Below are 24,887 nucleotides of genomic sequence, written 5' to 3'. Positions count from 1 at the left end.
ATTAGTCCTACTTTTCAAATAATTGGGCTCTAAATAAGCCTCCTTAGTATCACACATGCACCAGTCTCCTCGCACGGGATACACCTTTCAGCCATTCAATAAAAAACATAGCAACAATTGTAATGAAGAGGAGACTGTTTATTTACTTCACAAATTAAAAGAACCAAACATCGATGGTTGAAAAAAAGAAACAGATTTATTAAAGGAGGTAACTAAAAAATGTGGAATGCCAGATCAATTCAGATTCCCGAACAAAGTATGAATGAGATGAAAAATAATTAAACAAGTATATTAAAGGCGAATAATAAAGCATACATAAACCTTTTCATGCTGCATTTGTGCAAGACAAATAAATCACTTTCGGCACGACTGGCAAGATATTTCAGAACAATAGCAAATTTCCTCTGGATATCAGTTGGGGCACAAACTTTTCCTTTGGATTTAAAACTTCTTCCATCAATCCACAGAGCCGTTTGGATGAACTTTAAGACCGTCCATCCATCCATTTTCTACCGTTTATTCACTTTGGGGTCACGGGTGGGCGCTGCTGCCTATCTCAGCTACAATCGGGCGGAAGGCGGGGTACACCCTGGACAAGTCGCTACCTCATCGCAAGGCCAACACAGATAGATAGACAACATTCACACTCACATTCACATACTAGGGCCAATTTAGTGTTGCCAATCAACCTATCCCCATCAAAAGTTTTGTTTCCATGATTTTTGTCTGAAAATTCCTTAAAAAAAACTCTTCCGCCGGTCTTTCTTTGCGTCCGCCCTGATACAGTCTTGGTATTAACATCTTGTTGGTAGCGCTATCCAAGACTAATTCTTGATGCTGTCTGCTATTTAACATCCGCATAGCCATTAGAGACGTAACGTGCCAATATGACAGCCGATATCAGTTAAAAAAAGTTTTAAGGATACGCAAATTGCTTGGGTGATGTCATAGGTCAACCGGAAAAGGAATTCACGGGAGGCACATGGCGTATGACCGATAGTTGCATTAGAGAGAGTGCATAGACACTTGGACTTCACAAATATAAAAAAACTAACTATTTGAAAAAAACGAACTATTTGAAAAATCAGACCAATTTAGTGGATGGAATTGTAGAGACTGATGTATGCAAGTGATTAAAAAAAAAAATTCACCATTTGAAAGTGTTGTTTAGTAAATGTTAACTTGACGTAAAGTCTTGTAGTATTTAGTAAACCACTCATACTTAGTTTACTGCAGAATGCACTTTTTGACAACAAGCAAGGGCTTCACGGGGGAAGAGGGGTTAGTGCGTCTGCCTCACAATACAAAGGTCCTGCAGTCCTGGGTTCAAATCCAGGCTCGGGATCTTTCTGTGTGGAGTTTGCATGTTCTCCCCGTGAATGCGTGGGTTCCCTCCGGGTACTCCGGCTTCCTCTCACTTCCAAAGACATGCACCTGGGGATAGGTTGATTGGCAACACTAAATTGGCCCTAGTGTGTGAATGTGAGTGTGAATGTTGTCCGTCTATCTGTGTCGGCCCTGCGATGAGATGGCGACTTGTCCAGGGTGTACACCGCCTTCCGCCTGATTGTAGCTGAGATAGGCGCCAGCGTCCCCCGCGACCCCGAAAGGGAATTAGCGGTAGAAAATGGATGGATGGATGGACAACAAGCAAAATAACAATAACTTTGAGAGAAAAAAAAGTTTTACTCCCACAAAATGTACTGAAAAAGAAGCAAAACTGTGACCTTAAAACCAAGGTACGGACCGGAGCATGGGTTACCTGTACCCTTCTGTTTCTAGTAAGCACAATTAAATATATGAACCAAATGACAGTTGTCCGCTGTGAGCATACATTCCTTTAAACATGGTGAAAATGCCTCTTACTCTGTACTGCAGTAGTAAACAGTAGGGATGCAACGTTACTCGCTATAATCCTGCAAAGGGCAATCCAACTTTATTTTAAAAATAAAATTAAAAGAATGGTGATGTTAATCGAGATTGAATGATATGAAAAAAATACTTGTGATCTTTTTTTTTTTTTGTTGCCATATTGCCCAGTCATAGTTGGAACATAACTGAATGTTTACTATGGACAAACTTTTAAGCATAAAACGTACATGGAGAATGTCTGCAACTTGTGGACAACAGAGCAGACAGCCTTTGGTGTTTTTTTTTCTCCTGCAATTATAATTAATTATTAAGACTGTAAATCTTTGGGGACCACACGATTTGATTCTTGGTTCAGAATCAATTCTCAATTCAAAATGATTCTAGATTAAAAATCTATACTTTTTTAAAATAACATTGGATGCCTTTTCTATAAATAACTACATTACTCCATAAAATAGATAACAAGCTCAGATCAATTTATAAGTAAAGCTGTATGGGAAATATGGGCATCTACATCAACAATATGATTTGCCTGAGTGGCTGGACAGCAGTACAGATTGGAAAAAAAAAAAATAATCGATTAAGAATCACGATTAATCTTTGAACCAATTTTTTTTTACTCCCTTATTAATTATTACTGTTGTCAGTTACAATTAATTAAAACAGTACAGTATTTTGACAATGACCTCGGGTATGTGTTATTACTGCCATTTTGTGTCTACTTTTAAGTCTTTTTTGTATAGAACGAGTACAACATCAATACAGTATGTTTTTTTCCATTTTTGTTAAAAAAAAAAAAAAAGTTTGTGTGTCCTTCCTCTCAATTGCTCTGTTTATTGTGGCTGTTCCGAGTGTTGCACGGTAGGGTTTGGTTTTGGAACTGGATTGCATTGTTATGGTATTGCTATGTATTGTTTTGTTTGATGGAATAAAAAAATAAATAATAATAGTTATAATTAAAACAGTACAGTATTTTGACAATGAGCTCTGATTTATGTGCTTTTACTGCCATCTTGTGTCTACTTTTAAGTCTTTTTGGTATAAAACGAGTACATCAATACAAATACAGTATTTTTTTCCATTTTTGTTAAAAACAAACAAAAAACTAAGTGTCAAAACATCTCACTTTTTGCCGAAGCTTTCCGAAAAAGCTGTCGCGGATTCAGGTATCAGGTATTCAGGCTGCGACAGTCCGAAATAAAAGCCATTCTCATTTTCTTCTCCCCTGTCTTGTTGATGGTTAGCCTTCTTTTGGAAGAAATCAAAGAACAAGCGAAACACTGCTTGAGTCCAAAACTTGTTTGATTTATAGTTCTTCTGTGAAGTGTGGTGCCAGACTTGTAATTCTCTTCCAATACACTAAGGGGCAGTGTCTCCAGAAGGAGCAACTGCAGCTGTTGATGACTAGTTACTGTATTTCCTTCCTGTGCTGAGTGAGGTCAACCACTGAAGCACAACATCAACGTTGTTGTCTACACTGCAACTAATCATTCACAATCATCAGTTTACTTTTAATTGACATTTTACATATAAACCAGAGAAAAATACTTGTTGAATATGGACTGTGCAACTTCTGAACAAGTCGTGGCAGACAACATTATTATTTGCAACAATATTCGGCCGTTTAGGACATGGGACAAGAGAGATCCAACAAAACCCAAAACCAGTGAATGGCCGCAACACATTGCAAACAAGTTGGCACAGGGGCATGTTTACCACTGTGTTATATTTCCTTTCCTTTTAACAACACTCAGTAAACGTTTGAGAACTGAGGAGACCCATTTTGGAAACTTTTCAGGTGGAATTCTTTCTGATTCTTGCTGTATGTACAGCTTGAGTTGTTCAACAGTACGAGGTCTCCTTTGTGGTATTTTAGGCTTCATAATGCGCCGGACATTTTCAATGGGAGGCAGGTCTGGACTACAGGCAAGCCATTCTCGTACCCGCACTCTTTTACTATGGAGCAACATGTGGCTTGGCATTGTCTTGCTGAAATAAGCAGGGGCGTCCATGATAACGTTTCTTTGATGGCAACATATGTTGCACCAAAACCTGTATTCAGCAATAATAGTGCCTTCACAGATGTGTAAGTTACCCATGTCTTGGGCACAGATACACCCCCATACCATCACAGATGCTGGCTTTTGAACTTTGTACCTATAACATGCTGGATGGTTCTTTTCCTCTTTGTTACGGAGGACACGATGTCCACAGCCGCCAAAAACAATTTGAAATGTGGAATCGTCAGACCGCAGAACGCTTTTCCACTTTGCATCAGTCCATCTTAGATGAGCTCGGGCCCAGTGAAGCGGGCAGCGTTTCTGGGTGTTGTTGATAAATGGCTTTCGCTTTGGATAGTAGTGTTTTAACTTACACTTATATACGAACTGTAGTTACTGACAATGGTTTTCTGAAGGGTTCCTGAACCCATGTGGTGATATCCTTTACACACTGATGTCGCTTTTTGATGCTGACCGCCTGAGGGATTGAAAGTCCGTAATATCATTGCTTACGTGCCGTGATTTCTCCAGATTCTCTGAACCTTTTGATGGTATTACAGACCGTAGAGGGTGAAATCCCTAAATTCTTTGAACTAGCTCGTGAAGAAATGTTGTTCTTAATTTGTTCGACAATTTGCTCACGCATTTGTTCACAAAATGGTGACCCTCGCCCCATCCTTGTTTGTGAATGACTGAGCATTTCATGAAAGCTGCTTTTATACCCAATCAAGGCACTGTGAAACATGTTGCAGGGATCAAATTCCAAATAAAGTTAAAGTACCAATGATTGTCACACACACACTAGGTGTGGTGAGATTATCCTCTGCATTCGACCCATCACCCTCACCTCTTGGGTGGGGAGCAGTGAGCAGCAGCGGTGGCCTCGCTCGGGAATTATTTTGGTGATTTAACCCCCTATTCCAATGCTTGATGCTGAGTGCCAAGTAGGGGGGTAACGGGTCCCATTTTTTAAGTCTTTGGTATGACTCTGCTGGGGTTTGAACTCACTACCTACTCATCTCAGGGCGGACACTTTAACCACTAGGCCACTGAGCAGATCAAATGAGCTAATATTTGCAAAAAAATAACAAAGTTATCCAGTTCCAACATTAAATATCTTGTATTTGCAGTCTATTCAATTGAATATAGGTTGAAAAGGATTTGCAAATCATTTTATTCTGTTTTTGATTACGATTTACACTACGTGCAAACTTCACTGGTTTTGGGTTTTGTCAATAAATAAAACTGTTGAACTTTTGTAAATTAACCACAAGCTGGTGTTAATCTGTATGGTTTGTTCAGAGTTCACAAATGTTTGTAAGTATCATCTGCCTGAAAGATAATTGATGGAGAATAAGAAGTGCTGTGTGTAAGAGAAAAATATGTGTGCGCACAAGAAATAATGTGTCTGACATGAACCTATTGTTAGCACAAGATTGACAATAAAAGTTAAAAAGAGTGTACAACAACACAATATACTATAAAAGACAGTCATTTTTATTTTATTTTTTAGAACGCACGTGGGTGGCGTCTGGCTCTACTTTAAAATGTCCTTTGAGGCCCCACCCACTCTGAGGCGAATGAGTAAGGTCATGTGTCTCATCTGGCCACAAGAGGTCGCACTATGCGCTTCCCAAGGTTATTTTATTGTTTTTGTGCATCATCATTGATACATGACCAGTGGCTTTGTTTGCTTCCTCATAACATGGACGTTCACTTCACAAACAATGTTGACATGCTACTAAGCAAGGCACCAACCCATAAGCATTCTCGTCATGTTTAATTAAACAGGCTTATGAACACGAATCAGTGAAGCTCATGTTTTTTTTAAATCTTGGAGACTGTCAAAAAGTTTGCTTCTTGTGTGCTTGAAATAGTAATAAAGTTATTTCTGTCCACAGATGCAGTGAAGGTGTAGAAGATGAAAATACACAAGAAGGACAAGCAACAGGTTAGTGCATGCACCCCTACACTACCATTGAGGTGGTAATTTGTGCCTCATATCAATTATATTTCTTTATAAAAGCAAAAATAATGTAATGTTCTGACAAGCGACAGACGGTAAGACTCAGTGTTTTCAAACATTCATTCAAAGTGACTGTTTGCCCTCATACGCACCTGTTCGGCCAGAGAATAAGAAGATGTAACAGGGAGAATCTGTATTGCCAATTTAGCAGTATTGTCGTTATTGTTAACAAGTAATCAGAGCCTCCTAGATATTTTTTTTCAAAACAATGACTAGCAAAGAAGCTGAGAAGAGATTTTTAAAGGCTAGGGCTCTTAAAAGGGTGAGCTGTTTCCAAAGAAAGATATTTTCCATCCATCCATCCATCTATCCATTTTTCTACTGCTTGTCCCTTTCAGTGTTGCGGTGGTGCAAAAAACATAGCACTTTATCTCAACCATCCGTCCATTTTCTGCCGCTTGTCCCTTTTGGGGTTGCTGGAGCCTATCTCAGCTACATTCGGGCGGAAGGCTGTGTACACTCTGGACAAGTTACCACCTCATCGCAGGGCCAACACAGATAAACAGACAACATTCACACTCACATTCACACACTCATATTTAGTGAAATTATTAGGCTGTGGCATCGTCAGAATAAGTCATGAACCGTATTTTCCGGACTATAAGGTGCACATAAAATCCTTTTAAAAAAACAACAACTTATATACAGCCTTATAACCCGGTGCACTTAATGTACGGAATTATTCTGGTTTTGCTTACTGACCTCAAAGCAAATTTATTTGGTACATGGTGTATGGATAAGTGTGACCAGTACATAGCAGTCAAACATAAGAGATACGTGTAGACTGCACTATGATGGCAATATGACTCAATTTAACAACACCAACATTTTATATGTTCCATTGAAAATATAGAACATTACATATGGCGCTCAAAAATCTATCAAAATGTTGTAGTGCGACTCTGGTAAGCTATGAAGCCTCAGCGCTTGATGTGCTTACACATCATAGTATTGTTATGGTGTGTGTATAAGGTAAGACATTTTATCTGGCGTTTTGTTTTACAATATTATGCAAAAGCAACTTCTCTTACCTTCTGGTGCCTGCTGATCTGTCCCTGGGATCTGCATAAATCCTGAAAAATTGCGCACCTCCGCCTTTTGTAGTCCGTGGTGACACTGTAGTCGATAAACTTCTTCTTTTTCTCTAACTTCTTGTTATAGGACATTCATCCTCCAATATTGCCATTACTAATATAAATTATTGTAAAGTTCTTACTTGCATCTGTCAGTAAACTCGCCATGAAAGCGCTAAAACATAGCGGTGTAGTGAGTTTACATTATTCACCCAAGGAACTTTAGTCACTGGAGAGTTACAGTTGGATGGTTTTTCACGGGACACATTTCCGGTGTTGTGGCTTCTGGATGAGGAGATGCTGCTCAGTTATTGATTTAAGTAAAGTCTGAAGGTCATTAAAACAGTTAGCTCCATCGTTTGACACTTCTTCCACTCTCGTCCTTGCACGCTACACCGCTACAACAAAGATGATGGGGAGAAGACACTGTCCAAGGTGAACCACGTAAATAAGACCGCTCACAAAATCGCGCATCTGGAAGCGACTGTCAGAAAGTGGCCTGAAGATGATCCGTAAAACATAATCTGTACAATATTTTGACCAAAGAATCGCTTTTACATGTTATGTAGACCACATGGAAGGGTTTTCCATTTAGAAAAAAAATAAAAAAGACTCGTTTAATGTGCCCTATAATGCGCCTGATATATGAAATAAGATCAAAAGTAGACCATTCATTGGCAGTGCTTCCAATGGTCCGGAAAATACGGACCATTCACTTTTGCGGCTTGTAGCACATGATTTTTCCACAAATCGCAAAGTCTTAGTGCTTGATAAAAAAACGTCGATTAAAAATTAAAAAGGGTTTTTAAGCAAAAACCCTTGGACTTTCTCTTTTTAAATGCCGCCACTGTCCTCCTAATATTTGCACCTTTTGTAGTTGGCTGTCCGTGGGTATATTTGGGATGTATTGTAATTACGTCAACATTGCAGAAATTCTGACAACGCTCCAGACCATGGCGTGCGTTTTGTTTACATCTCTATTCGACAGCATGGATGTGGTAATTAAAGTCTTTTTTGGTGTTCAAATTTTCGGTACATCACTTGTCACCTGTTATTAGGCTATATATATATATATATATATATATATACACACATATATATATATATATATATATATATATACATATATATATATATATATATATATATATATATATATATATACACATATATATATATATACACACATATATGCACATATACACATATATCAATCAATCAATCAATGTTTACTTATATTTTTACTTATATAGCCCTAAATCACTAGTGTCTCAAAGGGCTGCACAAAGGGCTTGCCACATATATATATATATATATATATATATATATATATATATATATATATATATATATATATATATATATATATATATATATATACACACATATATATATATATATATATATATATATATATATATACACACATATATAGGTGATGTAGCACAGTGGAAAACATGGCCTTTCCCAACTACTTTGGCAAGTTAATTATTATTTGAAAAAAAAAAGTTCGAGTTTCAACATCAAATATCTTGTCTTTGTAATGCATTCAATTAAATATGGGTTGAAAATGATTTGCAAATCATTGTATTCCGTTTATATTTACATTTAAAACAATTTCCCAACTCATATGGAAACGGGGTTGAGTCGTTTAACAGTTCGGGGTCTCCGTTGTCGTATTTTACACTTCATAATGCGCCACACATTTTGGATGGGAGACAGGTCTGAACTGAAGGCGGGCCAGGGAAGTACCCGCACTCTTTTTTTACAAAGCCACGCTGTTGTAACACATGCTGAATGTGAATTGGCATTGTCTTGCTGAAATAAGTAGGAGCGTCCATGAAAAAGATGGCGCTTAAATGGCAGCATATGTTGTTCCAAAACCTGTATGTACCTTTCAACATTAATAATGCCTTCACAGATGTGTAAGTTACCCAAGCCTTGGGCACTAATGCACCCCCATACCATCAGAGATGCTGGCTTTTGAACTTTGTGTTGATAACAGTCTGGATGGTTCGCTTCCCCTTTGGTCCGGATGACACGATGTCGAATATTTCCCAAAAATATTTGAAATGTGGACTCGTCAGACCACAGAACACTTTTCCATTTTGCATCAGTCCATCTTAGATGATCTCGGGCCCAGAGAAGCCGGTGGCGTTTCTGGATCTTGTTGATAAATGGCTTTCGCTTTGCATAGTAGACCTTTAAAGGCCTACTGAAATGAGATTTTCTTATTTAAACGGGGATAGCAGGTCCATTCTATGTGTCATACTTGATCATTTCGCGATATTGCCATATTTTTGCTGAAAGGATTTAGTAGAGAACATCGACGATAAAGTTTGCAACTTTTGGTCGCTAATAAAAAAGCCTTGCCTGTACCGGAAGTAGCAGACGATGTGCGCGTGACATCACGGGTTGTAGGGCTCCTCACATCCTCACATTGTTTATAATCATAGCCACCAGCAGCAAGAGCGATTCGGACAGAGAAAGCGACGATTTCCCCATTAATTTGAGCGAGGATGAAAGATTTGTGGATGAGGAAAGTTAGAGTGAAGCACTAAAAAAAAAAAAAAAAAAAAAAAAAAGGCGACGGCTCCAGGCGGCGGCAGTGGGAGAGTTTCAGATGCAAAGCGAAATGTGAATTCTTGGATTTTTTTTCATATTCTGTCTCTCTCAGTGAAGTGTACCTATGATGAAAATTACAAACCTCTGTCATCATTTTAAGTGGGAGAACTTGCCCAATCGGTGGCTGACTACTGTATGTGTACTCATACATATATACACAATGCCATTATAAGGCGTACTGTAACACTCAAACACAAAGAAGATCCATAAACTGTGCTAACACAATTTTAGGGCTGGACGATATGGATCAAAATTTATATCCCAATATAGTCAAGCCTATAAGCTAACCCATAAATGGAAATTTTCGTTGACTTAAGTAAATATCTCCACCACGCCAGGATTTTAAATTTTCGGGAATGATGGGGGTTCCCAAATACCCCAAAACAGGTATCAACAAGTAAGACAAGTAGTTTTTGACTAACAGGATCCCAACTTAAAAGGTGTTTTGACTTAAGAAAAAAGAAAAAACGTTAATTATATAAAAGAAGTCAAATGTAATATTCAATATTCTTTTAAAAAAACATTCAGCTATTCCCAATTTTTTAGCTAACAAAAACACAAAAGAACAAAATATGAAATAAAGTGCCCTGATTTAAGAGGACATGTTTAAACGTCAGCAGCAACTTGAAACTAATTGACCTTTAACACTGGTGTTTTTATAGGTAAACATTATTATCCGATATACATACAACATTTTTAGCCAAGAACGCCAACTGGTTTATGATGCACAGGCTATGTTCTGAAAATTACTTTTTAAAAGTCATTAATTACAGTTATTCATTACTTTACCAAAAATGTATTTGAATTACAAACTGAATTACTCTTTATTAAATGTAATTAATTACTAGGGAAATTAATTAATTTGTTTGACTTGGAGAATAAATTGCATATGTCTGGCATAATGCATTTGAAATAAGTTTCATATATTTACAACAGCATTGTGTGCGTCTGAGTGTGCCTTTTCAACTGAATTATTCTTTAATAAATGTAGTTAATTACTAGGAAAAGTAATTAATGTGTTACTTTAAAGAGTTATAATATCTGGCATAATGCAGTTAAGATTAAGTTTCAGTGTGTGCGTGTGTCTATTAAAAGGCGATGCCTGTTGCCTAGTGACGTGTGATGTCAGCGAGTCCATGCTCAGCCTTTCAGCTCAAGCTGTTTTGTTAGCTTAGGCGAGCTCTGACGGAAGCTCTTTTGAATCTTCCAATGGTTTGTGTTATCTCTGCTTAATAAATAGATTGAATGTGCTTCTATGGCCATTTTTTGTGTCAACAAATGCGGTATTGTTAGGACTGCAAATTTGTCTCTTTAGTCATTGATTTGTTGTTCAATATTCCTTTAACCCATATAGTTATCTGCGCGCCGTGCAATTTGTGTCAAGTTTTTTTTTACTGACCAGTTCCTTCAACTAAGACCTTGTTTTCTTCCTTTCTGGAAGACTTGGGGCTCACAAACAACCTTGCTACAGCTACTACCCCGCTCCTTTCTGTACATGGCGCAGGAGGCAGGTAGACACACAGTCAAACACACACACACCCACACACAGCTGTCAGCACACACAGAGTGATAAGTGATACTTCTGCGTCAATCACTTGTCCATTTGGTTATGGTATGGATTTATTTCAAACATGTTATACAGATGGGCAGAACATTTGCTGTACTTTGATCAAATTTTGACCGATTTATTTTAAGAGCAAAACACTAATGGAAGGGTAACATCTGTGTTCGCACATGTGCTACTTTTTTTTCCAATATGTTTAGTCGCAATTGTAGCTAAAATGCTCGCACTGTACAGCCCTGTTTCAGATGTCTGTGCCCCGTTCGTCAGCCGTCCAAGTTTTTGGCTTTCCCTGCATGTTTTGTCTTGGCGATTCACATTGTAGTCCTACAAAACATCTTTGAGAATCAAAGCATGATTGCAGAACTAGACACCCAACACATCTTAAAGGGGAACATAATCACAATTTCAAAATGGTTAAAAACAATTAAAATCAGTTCCCAGTGGCTTGTTTTATTTTTCGAAGTTTTTTTCAAAATTTTACACCTCTCAGAAAATCCCTAAAAAAAGCTTTAAAGTTCTTGATTTTCGCTATTTGCGATGTGACTGTCCATTTGCCTGTGACGTCATACAGGGCTGCCAATACAAACAACATGGCGGTTACCACAGCAAGATATAGCGACATTAGCTCAGATTCAGACTCTGATTTCAGCGGCTTAAGCGATTCAACAGATTACGCATGTATTGAAACAGATGGTCGGATTATGGAGGCAGATAGCGAAAACGAAATTGAAGAAGAAATTGAAGCTATTGAGCAAATAGCTATTTACGCCATTCGGCCATCGCATGGGTGTACCTAATGAAGTGGCCCATAGCATGGCTGCCTTATTAGCATCGCTGGTAAAATGTGCAGACCAAACGATCAGGACTTTTGCATCTTGTGACACTGGAGCAACTTAAATCCGTCGATTGGTAAGTGTTTGTTTCGCATTAAATGTGGGTATCTAGTTTCAAATGTACATACAGCTAGCGTAAATAGCATGTTAGCATCGATTAGCTGGCAGTCATGCCGTGACCAAATAGCACATAAGTCAATAACATCAACAAAACTCACCTTTGTGATTTCGTTGACTTAATCGTTGCAAATGCATCTGTAGGTTATCCATACATCTCTGTGCCAAGTCTGCCTTAGCACCGCCGGTAAAATGTGCAGACACTCTGGCAAATTCAATGGGGGTCTGGCGGCAGATTTCTTGCATCTTTGGGCCAGTGGTGCAACTTGAATCCCTCCTTGTTAGTGTTGTTACACCCTCCGACAACACACCGATGAGGCATGATGTCTCCAAGGTTCCAAAAAATAGTCGAAAAAATGGAAAATAACAGAGCTGAGACCCGGTGTTTGTAATGTGAAAATGAAAATGGCGGGTGTATTACCTCGGTGACGTCACGTTCTGACGTCATCGCTAAAAGACCGATAAACAGAAAGCCGTTTAATTTGCCAAAATTCACCCATTTAGAGTTCGGAAATCGGTTAAAAAAATACATGGTCTTTTTTCTGCAACATCAAGGTATATATTGACGCTTGCATAGGTTTGGTGATAATGTTCCCCTTTAAAGCACTCAGTCTTTATTGTGACATTAACATTTTTTATTCTAAACATATTTGTTTTGCTTTTCCTATTTTCTGTTAATCTTTTTTCTCTTATAGAAATTACATGCACATTCGTCATGGTCAATTGTTTATTTCTTATTCCTACAAAAAGTGCCCATGTCGAGTTAAAATTTGAGACCCAAAGAGGGTATATCGAGAGATGTCCCAATGCCAATCATGGGATCAGATTGGGGGCTAATATTTGCCTTTTTTAATTGATCTGCTGATGATCTTTCGAGCCCAGCCTGTCTTTACAACCGCAGTGTCCCAGTGTTTGCATGGCTAAAGATTTTACTTGCGTGAAAGATTTCTTCAAAAAGCGATGCACACTCACGTAAATCCAATTACACCTCTATATTTCTTGTTACACAAATGCAGTTGCTTGAAATCCAGGAGGGTGCAAGTTTTGCCACAACAATATGGTTTAAATTTTAGAGCTGGCTGCAACAAACGTGTCATCTATCCAAAATGCAAAGCCACTTCTAAGATATGAATCCTGATTACCATGGCAGAAAACAGACCTAGTTTCTTACAAGTAAAATTATCACTGGATGAAAATAGGATAATTAATGGTTAAGCATTCTACACACTCACACTTTGAACAGAATGACACAAGAAGCATTAGACACAAGAAGCTGGCCGCTAATGCTTTAATGTAAAGTAGAGGAGATTGAATCAGGTGTCGATACTATCAATACCTAATATAGTAACAGTGCTCTTGAAGAAATCAGTCACATTTTCCCTCCCCCTGTTTTCTCTCCTGGTTTTCTTCTTTTGTCCTTGTCTTGTCTTGTCTTTCTAAGAGCCTTTCCTTTTGCACTGTGGTCCAAAATTTGCAACAAGAAATTGAAACCTGATCTCTCAACTCAATTGACTATGTCAGGGGTCGGCAACCTTTACCACTCAAAGAGCCATTTTGACCCGTTTCACAGAATAAAGAAAACAATGGGAGCCACAAAATTCTTTTGAAAATTTTTATTTTGTGCTATGTATAAACCATGGGTCTCAGACTGCCTAATGTCTGATCATCTATTCTCACGAATGTTTACAGGATTTCCCTCGACCAACAATAATAAGGGCATCCTATGAAGGTGCTGTCTTTGGCGCCCTCTACAACTTGTTCAATCAGCTTGCCAGCCCAGTCACATGTCGTATGAGGCTTCTGCAGGCACACGCAAACGATTGCAAGGCATACTGGTTTAACAGCCATACAGGTCACACTGAGGGTGCCCGTTTGAAAAACTTTAACACTGTTAGTAATATGCGCCACACTGTGAACCCACACCAAACAAGAATGACAAACACATTTTGGGAGAACATCGGCACTGTAACACAACATAAACACAAAAGAACAAATACCCAGAATCTAATGCATCCCTACTTTTTCGGACTACATTATACACCCCGCTAGCACCAAATCCCCCAACCCCCTCCGTGCATTGGTTGAGATGGGCGGGTTTGGGGGGGTGGGGTTTGGTGCTAGCGGGGGTGTATAATCTAGCCCAGAATAGTTAGGGATGCATGCGATTCTGGGTATTTGTTCTTTTGTGTTTATGTTGTGTTACAGTGCCGATGTTTTCCCGAAATGTGTTTGTCATTCTTGTTTCGCGTGGGTTCACAGTGTGGCGCATATTAGTAAGAGTGTTAAAGTTGATTATATTACAACCCTCAGTGTAACCTGTATGGCTGTTGACTAAGTATGTGTTGCAGTCGCTTTCGTGTGTTAATAGAGGCTGTATAAAAAATGTGATCCGTCGGCACCCAGATCCCGCTCTGCAATGCGAAATTATGATCAATTTGAGAGCCAAATTGGACAATTACAACTGACAAACTATTGGAATGCGTTCGCTCACCCAACCAAAAATATCCTTTTCTACAATTCGACGCCCTAAGCAAATGGGTTTGGCAGTGTTGTGCTGTTAACACTCCAGCGAGACCAGTGCAGTGAACAATGCCCTGAAAATCCATTGTCCCTACTTCAGTAATAACTGAGATGTTGACTCTTGTTCCATGAATGCCGAGCGGAGCAACCTACAGGCCGACAAATATAACACTCATTCATGGACCACTACACAGATGCGCACACAAACCCCCGCGCCACGACTTCCCAGTTTAACCCCTCGCCGTATGATGGTTTAAAAGCAGCAGCTTCAGACCGGATAATCCCCCAATGGGGCTAGTTTAGAAGCTGCTTTTGTTCTACTTGATTAGATTTTTGGGGTGATGCGGATCACTGTCTTGATTCAGGTTTTTTTCAAAGGATTCCTATTGGGAGATAGGTCCTGGCGGAAGTCTGCGCTCTTTGAGTGCTTTTCTATTTGTTATTGAAGAAGAAGAGGAAGAAGCCTCGCTTGGCCACTATGTGACCATGGCGGCCAACCGTCTGAATGCGTGGATGTCCTGGGTGAGGGCGCTGAGGTGCTACAGTGACCTTGTTGATGACATTTGGGATGTCCAGGTCAGCCGGAGACGACTACGTGGGTGGCGCTACCCCCTGAGTGGCGGATGTGGGCGAGCATGCCACGAGAGCCTGTTAGCTTGAACTACGTCATCCATTCTAGCAACATTGCTGAAGAATCGCAGTTTTCCCCTTTTTATTGCGGTGGAAATGGCAGTACGACGGCCTGCTTTTTCGTGTACTGCATCATTTGTGGCATGGTGGAACCACCGGATGCAAAGGATTTTCGGGAAGCATTTCCTGTCAAACACATTAAGGAGTCTCTTTGGAAAAAGTCCAAGTTCCAGATCCGTAAAGAAACCTTGGAATCATGCGGGATTTGAAGATTGGCATCTTTGCGTGCACTTTTATCTTTGCACTCCGCCAGACTCTTTGGAGGCTTATAAAAGTACAACGAGTCTGCTGGAGACTATGTGCAACTTCAGGATCTTGTGAGCAAGATGTGGCAATTTTGAATCCAAGATAAACAAACTTTTTGACGGTTTCAACCTATTGGTCCTGGATGGTAATGACCTGTTGCAGACCTGGCTGCAAAAAAAAAAAATTAGGGACCGGAGGGGGGGAGAGAATCAAAGTTTTTTTATGGGGGGCCCCTGCCAAAAATGTATTCCAGTTGCGTGAGCGCAGACGTTTGCTTGAGCTGCACTGCTGGGGCTTCGAAGGTTTGTCCACAACTGATAACTATGTGTAAAACAAACACATATTTGTGGTTGTGTCTGCAGCTGGGATAGGGTCCAGCACGATCCCAAGAGGGACAAGGGGTAGGAAATAGATGAATGGATGGATGTGTTAGAAATTATTTAAGCCTTTATCTTGTCCGAAAGATGTTACTTGGCCATTTCAATGGTATTAATGAGATTGGAAAATACTTATTGGTACAATGCTAATGTGCTAAAAATTATTTCTTGTTTAAAAGCTATATACAATATTACCTGTTATTTGTTCAAGCACATAATAAATATAAATACATTGTTTGATTGATTGATTGATTGATTGATACTTTTATTAGTAGATTGCACAGTACAGTACATATTCCGTACAATTGACCACTAAATGGTAACACCCGAATAAGTTTTTCAACTTATTTAAGTCGGGGTCCACGTTAATCAATTCATTGTTTGAATGTGTTCATTAAATCAATGTATTCTTGCCTGCCAAAAAGGGATTCAAAGTAATATTCTGATACTGACACATCTCATCTGCGCATAAATTACTAGACTAACTTTAGGAGATGCACTGATAAGATGTTTCAATATCCAAATATTACTTTGAGTCACTGTGGCAACCTGAAGTTGTCGTTTGGGGTAAATTTCAGCTTTACAAAGGGTACTTTAACACATAAAAAGTACAGTTTGTACTTTATTATCATAACTAACTCTCTTACGGGTGAACTTATATAATTTATGCACAAATGAGATGGTCAGTATCAAAATATTATGTTGAATCACTTTTTGGCAGCCAAGAACACTTTGATTTAATGAATACATCCAAACACTTTATTAATGTTTTCTATATGGATGAACAGTTAAAGGGGCTGTTTGCAACATTCACACAGATGCGCATAGGGGGCCAACTTTTCAATGTATTTTACACAGTATATCCCACCCTCTCATGGGTTCTCGTATGTAATAACGTAATTACGTACGTATGTAACACATGCGCGCGCATTAGCTTTAGGTGTTGTTAGCTAATAATAGCAATTTGGATAGCTAGTGTCAGCTGTCATTGAATGTATATGCTATTATAACAACAACATGACGGCAAAGTATTTGTTGCTTCTCTTAAACTGCTTTTGTATGTGTGCGTGTGCATGTGTTGACGAGATCAATCATTTTATTCGGGCCGATAACATTTATTGTTGCATAAACTTTGTAATTGTAAAAACATTTAATTGGCTGTCCTTCATAACTTACCCACAACCCTCTTTCAATGTTCGCCGTTATAGAGCTGTGATTCAATATCCCCCGATATGTTCCACCCATCGACAAGTTAAAATTAATACACTAAATTGGCCCTAGTGTGTGAATGTGAGTGTGAATGTTGTCTGTCTATCTGTGTTGGCCCTGCGATGAGGTGGCGACTTGTCCAGGGTGTACCCTGCCTTCCGCCCGATTGTAGCTGAGATAGGCGCCAGCACCCCCCGCGACCTCGAAAGGGAATAAGCGGTAGAAAATGGATGGATGGATGGATGGATGGATGGATGGATTTAGTTTCTGTCAACATTTTTTTTATCTTGAACTAAACTGTCCGTTAACTGTGTTATCGTCTAAGTCAAATTACCTTCGTTTTGATTAAATATCATCCTATTTTTACCTTGTTGTAAAAAAAACAAAAAAAAAAACAAATAGAATATACATTTTCCAGCCCAGGGTGGGCACAGCTGACTCAAGGCAGGGGGGCTGACCTGTTGTGTGGGCAGTAGGAAATCTGCCAGTGATTGAATTTTTGTCTTTACCCAGCTGACGAGAAGGCCCAGGGTTCTTCCGCTAATACTGACAATGCTTTGGTGATGGTATGGAGGTGTGTGGACAAGAGCACTGTAGCACAAGTCCGTGAAGCAGAAGTATAAGTTTACTTGAAGACTCGGGCAGTAGTGCAGTGTGCTCTGCATCCAGTAGTCAAGGCACACAAAAATACTGTAGCAGCTCTGTTAGACAAGAGTGTAGAATATGAAAATACAAGTAGAAATATGCATCAATGGAAAAAAACTAACTAAAAACGTGTTCAAAGGAGGAGTGGAAGATTGTGCATGCATACAAATTGTTGCGTCACAGTCCACACTATGATGAGTTCAAGAACTGACGAAATTAGGACAAAACGATGTTCACCAAATACTCTTATCAGTGAAACATACACACAATCATATTAAACAGTGGGCTTTCTGAATGAGCAAGCAATGGTTATTTTATGTCTGTTATGTCAAAAACTGCACATGTCAACATACGTCAGCCAGTATGAGGTGTGTCAACATAAATGGGTTCCAATTAATTGACCTACCATGGATTGGCTTTAGCATCTTCGATCAGATGTGTTCACCGCATTCTTCAGTTTTTCTGTATGCATGTTTAAAAAGTTTGGTGAAGAGTGATAACATGTGGGTTCTAGTTAGTCCTGTTGTTTCTGAACTAATTAGTCGGAAAGGTCTTCCCTCCGGAAACAAAAGAGGCAGTTCTTTTTACTGACACATCAAATCCTAAGCAACCCCCTACCCACATTTTCCCCCACCAAATTCCTGAATCAGCGAATGTCTTATTTTCTCCACTTCAAGGCAAAGCAGTCAAGCGCTGTCGGAAGCCTACATTTGCACACTTTGCCCGTCTTTTACTTCTCAGCCAAACACTCGAAATGCCGCCTGCAAGCTTCTGCCCCTGCCCCCACCTTTAATCATTTGACCGCTATTGTTAACATGGAGCAGAGTCGGAAGCATGCATGATGAACACCGCTAACCTGTGCTACAACAAACCATAGCAGTGTTAGCCAAGCATGCATGCTAGCCACGTCGTGGCTGCAGCACTGATGAAACTGCCGCACACGCACTTTATTTCTGTGAGAGAAGCACTTTGTGTGTAGTGTGTATGTGTGTATTTTAAGCCAGTGTTATTGATTAATTGGCTGTTCAACTGCAAGCAGGGAGCCGCCCTCAGCTGTGCTCAGTTGACTGCATGTGGCTGGCAGAACTTGCTACACTGCAGATGCTGCTGAAGTGTGCGTGCCTGCCTGCCTGCGTGCGTGCGTGTGTGTGTGCGTGTTTGTTTGTGTGAATAAGATTGTGTGCTTGTTTGGCTTTGTGAATGTCATCCCTATGTCGGCGCTTTAAGCTGTGAAACTAGTCAATGTGCGTTTTTGTGTATACCGTATTTCCTTCAATAGCCGCCGGGCATGTAATATGTGCCTGCCTTGAATTACTGCCGGGAAAAACTCACTCCCCAAATTAATAAGCGCATGCTTACTTTTACCGCCGGGTCAAATTTGTGATGTAACGATTGACCCTTCCCCAGCCGTCATTTCAAAATGGCGTGGGAGTCTTTTTGTTTTTACTGTGTGTAAACCAGGGGTCTTGTTCCATAGCATACAGATCACACTAATGGTTGTGATATAAAACAACTTCAACACTCTTAATAATATGCGCCAAACTCTGTGTACCCTAACCAAACATATTTCTGGAGAACATATGCCCTGCAACACACCACAAATGCAACACAACACCTACCCACAATGCAATGCATCCACAACTCCTGGCTACACCGTCCATACACCCGCTGGCACCTGTTTTCCTGTGTGTAGTGTCTGTTCTTGTCTTGCGCTCCTATTTTTTGGGGTATTTTCCTTTAGCAGTTTCATGTCTTCCTCTGAGCAATAATTCCCGCATCTACTTTGTTTTAGCAATCAAGAATATTTCAGTTGTTTTCACCCTGTGATGAGGTGGCGACTTGTCCAGGGCGTACTCCGCTTTCCGCCTGATTGTAGCTGAGATAGGCTCCAGCGCCCCCTGTGACCCCAAAGGGAATAACTGGTAGGAAATGGATGGATTATCCTTCTTTGTGGGGACATTGTTGATTGTCATGTACGGATGTACTTTGTGGACGCAGTCTTTGCTCCGCAGTATTTGCTGTCGTCCAGCATTTTGGTTTTGTTTACTTTGTAGCTCAGTTTTAGTTTTGTTCCGCATAGCCTTCCCTAAGCTTCAACGCCTTTTCTTAGGGGCACTCACCTTTTGTTTATTTTTTTGTTTAAGCATTAAATACCTTTTTTTACCTGCACGCTGCCTCCTGCTGTTTCCAACATCTATAAAGCAATTAGCTACCGGCTGCCACCTGAGTATTACACGGTTACTCTAGACAGCACCGACACTCAACAACAACACATAATTTGCAGACTACAGTAACTGGTTTGCAAAACACATTTTTTACCCCAAATAGGTGAAATTAGATCATATCCCATGGCACACCAGATCGTATCTCACGGCACACTAGTGTGCCGCGGCACACTGGTTGAAAAACACTGATTTAAACAATACCCCGTTTGTCGACAAGAACATATAGCCATGGAAGCTCATTCATAGATAGATAGATAGATAGTACTTCATTGATTCCTTCAGGAGAGTTCCTTCAGGAAAATTACAATCTGCATATTAAGCAGAGGTAACACAAACCAGTGAAAGATTCAAAAGAGCTGCCCTCACAGTCGGCAAACTGCCTGCTTAGTTAACAAAACAGCTCAAACTCAGACTTACTGACGTCACACGTCACGAGGCAACAGGCACCATCTTTTAAAAGGCGCACACAATGCTGTCATATATGTATGAAACTTTTTTCAATTGGTTATGCCAGATATTTGCAGTTTGTACTCCAAGTACAGGGTTTCCAACACATTCATTTATTTGTGGCGGCCTGCCACGAAAGAATTACGGCCGCCACAAAAAAAAAAAAAAATGTTTTTCTTTTTTTTTTTTCTTCCGGCTTTTGACTCGCTCGACTGCTCAAAAAAGCAATGGGACTCTGTCTGTGAATGGAGCTTGTAGTTACATATTATATAAATATGTAAATATTATATAAATATGTATATAAATATGTACATCAATTGTTGTAATTATATTCCAACTCCGCGTTCTTCTTGGTCATCGCCGCCACTGCCACCCCCCATCCACCCCCCTGCCGCCCGACCACACCACCACAAATAGATGCCTGACCTGTGGGAAACACTGAAGTAACACATTCATTAATTTTCATAGTAATTAATTACATTTAAAAAAGAGTAATTCAGTTCGTAATTCAGTTACATTTTGGGTAAAGTAACGAGTGACTATAATTAATGACTTTTTAAATGTAATTTTCAGAACACAGCCTGTAGCACAGTATCATAAAACAGTTGACAGGTTGGTGTTCCTGGCTAAAATATATGTGTGAATGTCCTATAATAAAGTTTACCTATAAAAATGGTAAATTATTTTCATGTTGCTGCTGACGTTTAAACATGTCCTCTTAAATCAGGGCACTTTATTTCACATTTTGTTCTTTTGTATTTTTGTTAGTTGAATAATTGAGCATAGCCTAATATTTTTTAAGAATATTGGAGATTATATTTGACTTTTCTTATATCATATATATATTATTTTTTCTTATTTCAAAACACCTCTTAAGTTAGGATCCTATTATGCACAAACTACTTTTCTTACTTGTTAATACCTTTTTGTGTGTATTTGGGATCCTCATCAGTCCCGAAAATTTTAAATCAAGGCATTGTGGAGATATTTAGTTAACTCAAAGAATGTTTTAATTTAAAGGTTTACCCAGCCCAATACTCGTGTCAGCAACAGTGCTAGCACAGTTTAGGGATGCTCTCTTGTAGGGTTGCAACAACTAATCGATTAAATCGATTAAAATCGATTACAAAAATAGTTGGCAATTAATTTAGTCATCGATTCGTTGGATGTATGCAATGCGCATGCGCTGAGGCTTTTAAAAAATATGTATGTATATTTTTTCTTTCTTTCTTTGTTTCTTTGTTTCTTTGTTTCTTTGTTTCTTTCTTTCTCTTCTTTCTTTCTTTCTTTCTTTCTTTCTTTCTTTCTTTCTTTCTTTCTTTCTTTCTTTCTTTCTTTCTTTCTTTCTTTCTTTCTTTCTTTCTTTCTTTCTTTCTTTCTTTCTTTCTTTCTTTCTTTCTTTCTTTCTTTCTTTCTTTCTTTCTTTCTTTCTTTCCTAAACCTTTATTTATAAACTGCAACATTTACAAACAGCTGAGAAACAAGAATCAAAATAAGTACAAAAACAGTACAAAACAGCGCCAGGGCGGCGCTGAGGCTACGTCTCATGAGGTGGCAGTAAGCCAGCCAATGATGTGACCACGCAGTCTCATTTGCTTGGAAACATTGGAAAATGGCGGAAAACAGTACCGATAGTTCGGCGCAGAAACATCTGGAGTGTACGACCTAAGTCGTCAAAAGTGTGGGAATACTTCACTTTAAACACTGCAAAGAAGACCATTTCCTGCGTGGCACGGAAGTACTACATCGCTTCGGGAGCACCTGAACAGGAAGCATGTTGGATCCATGGATGAAGAGAAGAACTCATGGTACGTAACTTTTTCAGTCCATAGTCCGAGTACATTGATCTGTTGTGTCCATCTTTGTGTCTTTTAAATATTTTGTTAACGAGGAGATTTTTATTCAGGAAGTGCAGCAGCAACTGTTGTGTATTAACTTTCAGAGTGTTAGGAACTTTTTGGATAGTTCTACGTCTTCATTTTCTGTGTTGTTATGAGTGGCAACAGGAATTCATAAGTTCAGCTTTTTTGTGAGTAACGTTAACGTTATCCCTTTGTTGCAACCCAGGGCTGATAATGTGTCACCGGCACATTTGACTCGGTTTTGAGAGAGAAAATAAACATAACGGACAGAAATATCTCAGGTTGGTTTCATAATGGATCATTGTAGCCGGACCCGATAAAGCTATATAAACAATATTTAGAGTTGAGTGAAGCTTTAGTATAACTAAACATTATGCAGGTGCTGGAATATTTCATGCTATTATTCACAGGCAGCCTAAAATTAATCTTTTATTATTCACAACAGAAACGTGTATAATATTTGATTCAGTTCTGATCTGATGAGTTACATTTGTGTGTTATTATTGTTGTATGCTGCATCCCCAATGTCCATTTATTTCATTTAGCTTTTTTTTTTTTTAATGTGGTGGTGTATTTAGATAGATAGATAGATAGTACTCTTATTGATTCCCTCAGGGAGTTTCCTCAGTAACATTTAAATTCCAGCAGCTGTATACAGAATTGAGATCAAATTTAAAAAGTAAATAAAGGGGGTTTAAATGGAAAAAGAAAATATTACAATAAAAATAAAAAAGCAACATAAGAGTAAAAATATATCAGGAAAAATAACAATATAACAAGAAAAAATAGGCAGCAGTGACCATGATATGAAAAGATGTGCCTTTTACTTCAGAAATGATTTAATAAATCAACTAAGTATGTATTGAGTTACATGTAAATGTTGCTACTATGTACGTTCATGATATGGTTTCTCTCATTTCAGAAAGAAACAAGCCAGAATTAGCGACTTGGTACAAAGGAAGGTCTGCACACCACAGCATGCGGCTGCATTGACTGATGCTATCCTAAATATATTGGTGACTGACATGAGGCGACTATCAATGGAGGAGGATGACTGTTTTAGACGAATGGTTCTCGTCCTCAACCCTGGTTACACTCTTCCCTCAAGGACCCATTTTACGAAACTGATGGAGAGGAAGTATGAGCAGACATTTCAAGCTGTGAAAACTCACATTAAAGCCACCCAGGGCAAAATTGCTCTGACCCCTGATGTGTGGACATGTGTAGCCACGAAAGCCTACCTTGGCAATACATGCCACTACATTGGAGACGAATGAAACATGAAATCAATCTGCCTTACGACCACGCCACTAGACAAAAGACATTCAGCATCCAACATTGCAGAGTGGTTGGATTAGGTAAAAAACAGATTTGAAATTCCCCTAAGCAAAATTATTGCTATTGTGCATGACAATGGTGCACTTTATAAATAAAAACATTTTTCCAACACATGCCTTGTTTTATTTGGTAAGTCGAAAGGACACGGTGCCAGTATGCGTTTTTTTTAAATAAAGTATTGGAAAGGATAGAAATGTAGTTTGCCTCTTTTATCCGGTTATTAATCGATTAATCAAAGCAATAATCGACAGATTAATCGATTATCAAATTAATCGTTAGTTGCAGCCCTATTCTCTTGTGTTTAATTGAACGTTGCTGTAGGCGTTATTATGGCATTGTGTCTATACTGTATGTATAATTGCACACGTGTACCTTGTTTGAGTTTTAATAAAGAAATTGTGATATTTAAGACATCTCATATTCCTACAAAATTATTATTGTGCTACAACATTTTTTTTGGTACAGCTTTAACTGTGTAAGATACTTGTAGCAGAAAGAAGGTGACCGTTAAACAAACCGTGCTGTTATTTTGATTAAGAAATACACAATGTCAGTGATCTCTTCAGTTTTTGTTGGTCCTCAGTCCAAGCCAGCCGACCCACTTACGGTAGTTGTCAGTTTGCACCCAGCGCCATCCAGGATCACCAGATTTGGCAGTGACGGCCAGCGTGTGCTTTAAATCACCAAGTAAACAACTGTTTAGAGTGTTGTTGTTTGCGTGCTGATGCGTCACACATGCTTCAGTCCATCCCAAAAAAACATTGGATAGAACACACAGACAGCGGGCAGCCACAAAACCTGTCGTCATGGTGACCACGTGTTTATGTCTGCCTCTGCACTGCCCGCTACATTGGTATGGAGAGACTGTTTCCATGGCAACAGTCTTGATGCCTCTCCTTTTGCGAACTCCTTGCCATCCACGTTTACCCTTTTCTTTGCGTGTGTGTGCGTGTATATACGTCTCTGTATGTTTGATGTGCTCATCATATGTTGATCGTATGCCACATTTCACACTTGGATGAGGACACAAGGTTACACATATGTCATTACAAACTAGTTGGACCCTGCTAAACACGACCGTGTTCCCTTCTCTTGTTGTACCCACTCAATATCCATTGCAGTCGGTCCACAAAGGGGGCTCCAACATCTGCGATTCCTTCTCAAGGTTTCTTTTTTTCCCCCAGGTTGTTTAAAATATTGATTGCCGGATGTGTGTTT

At 39.2% G+C, this 24,887-nt stretch overlaps 1 protein-coding gene across 5 annotated transcripts in view; it reads left to right on the top strand.

The window, feature by feature from the left end:
* Positions 1-24,887, top strand: part of chd6 (chromodomain helicase DNA binding protein 6) — a 117,047-nt gene that overhangs the window by 27,876 nt on the left and 64,284 nt on the right. For all 5 annotated transcript variants that reach the window (XM_061874431.1, XM_061874433.1, XM_061874434.1 and 2 more), the window contains exon 2: positions 5,774-5,823. In XM_061874431.1, coding sequence (XP_061730415.1) covers positions 5,794-5,823 — 30 coding nt within the window. In that variant the 5' untranslated portion in view covers positions 5,774-5,793. The remainder of the gene's footprint in view (positions 1-5,773; positions 5,824-24,887) is intronic.

This window comes from Nerophis ophidion, linkage group LG16 (assembly GCF_033978795.1).
Source record: "Nerophis ophidion isolate RoL-2023_Sa linkage group LG16, RoL_Noph_v1.0, whole genome shotgun sequence".
NCBI lineage: Eukaryota > Metazoa > Chordata > Actinopteri > Syngnathiformes > Syngnathidae > Nerophis > Nerophis ophidion.
This window is presented reverse-complemented; position numbering and strand designations above follow the sequence as displayed.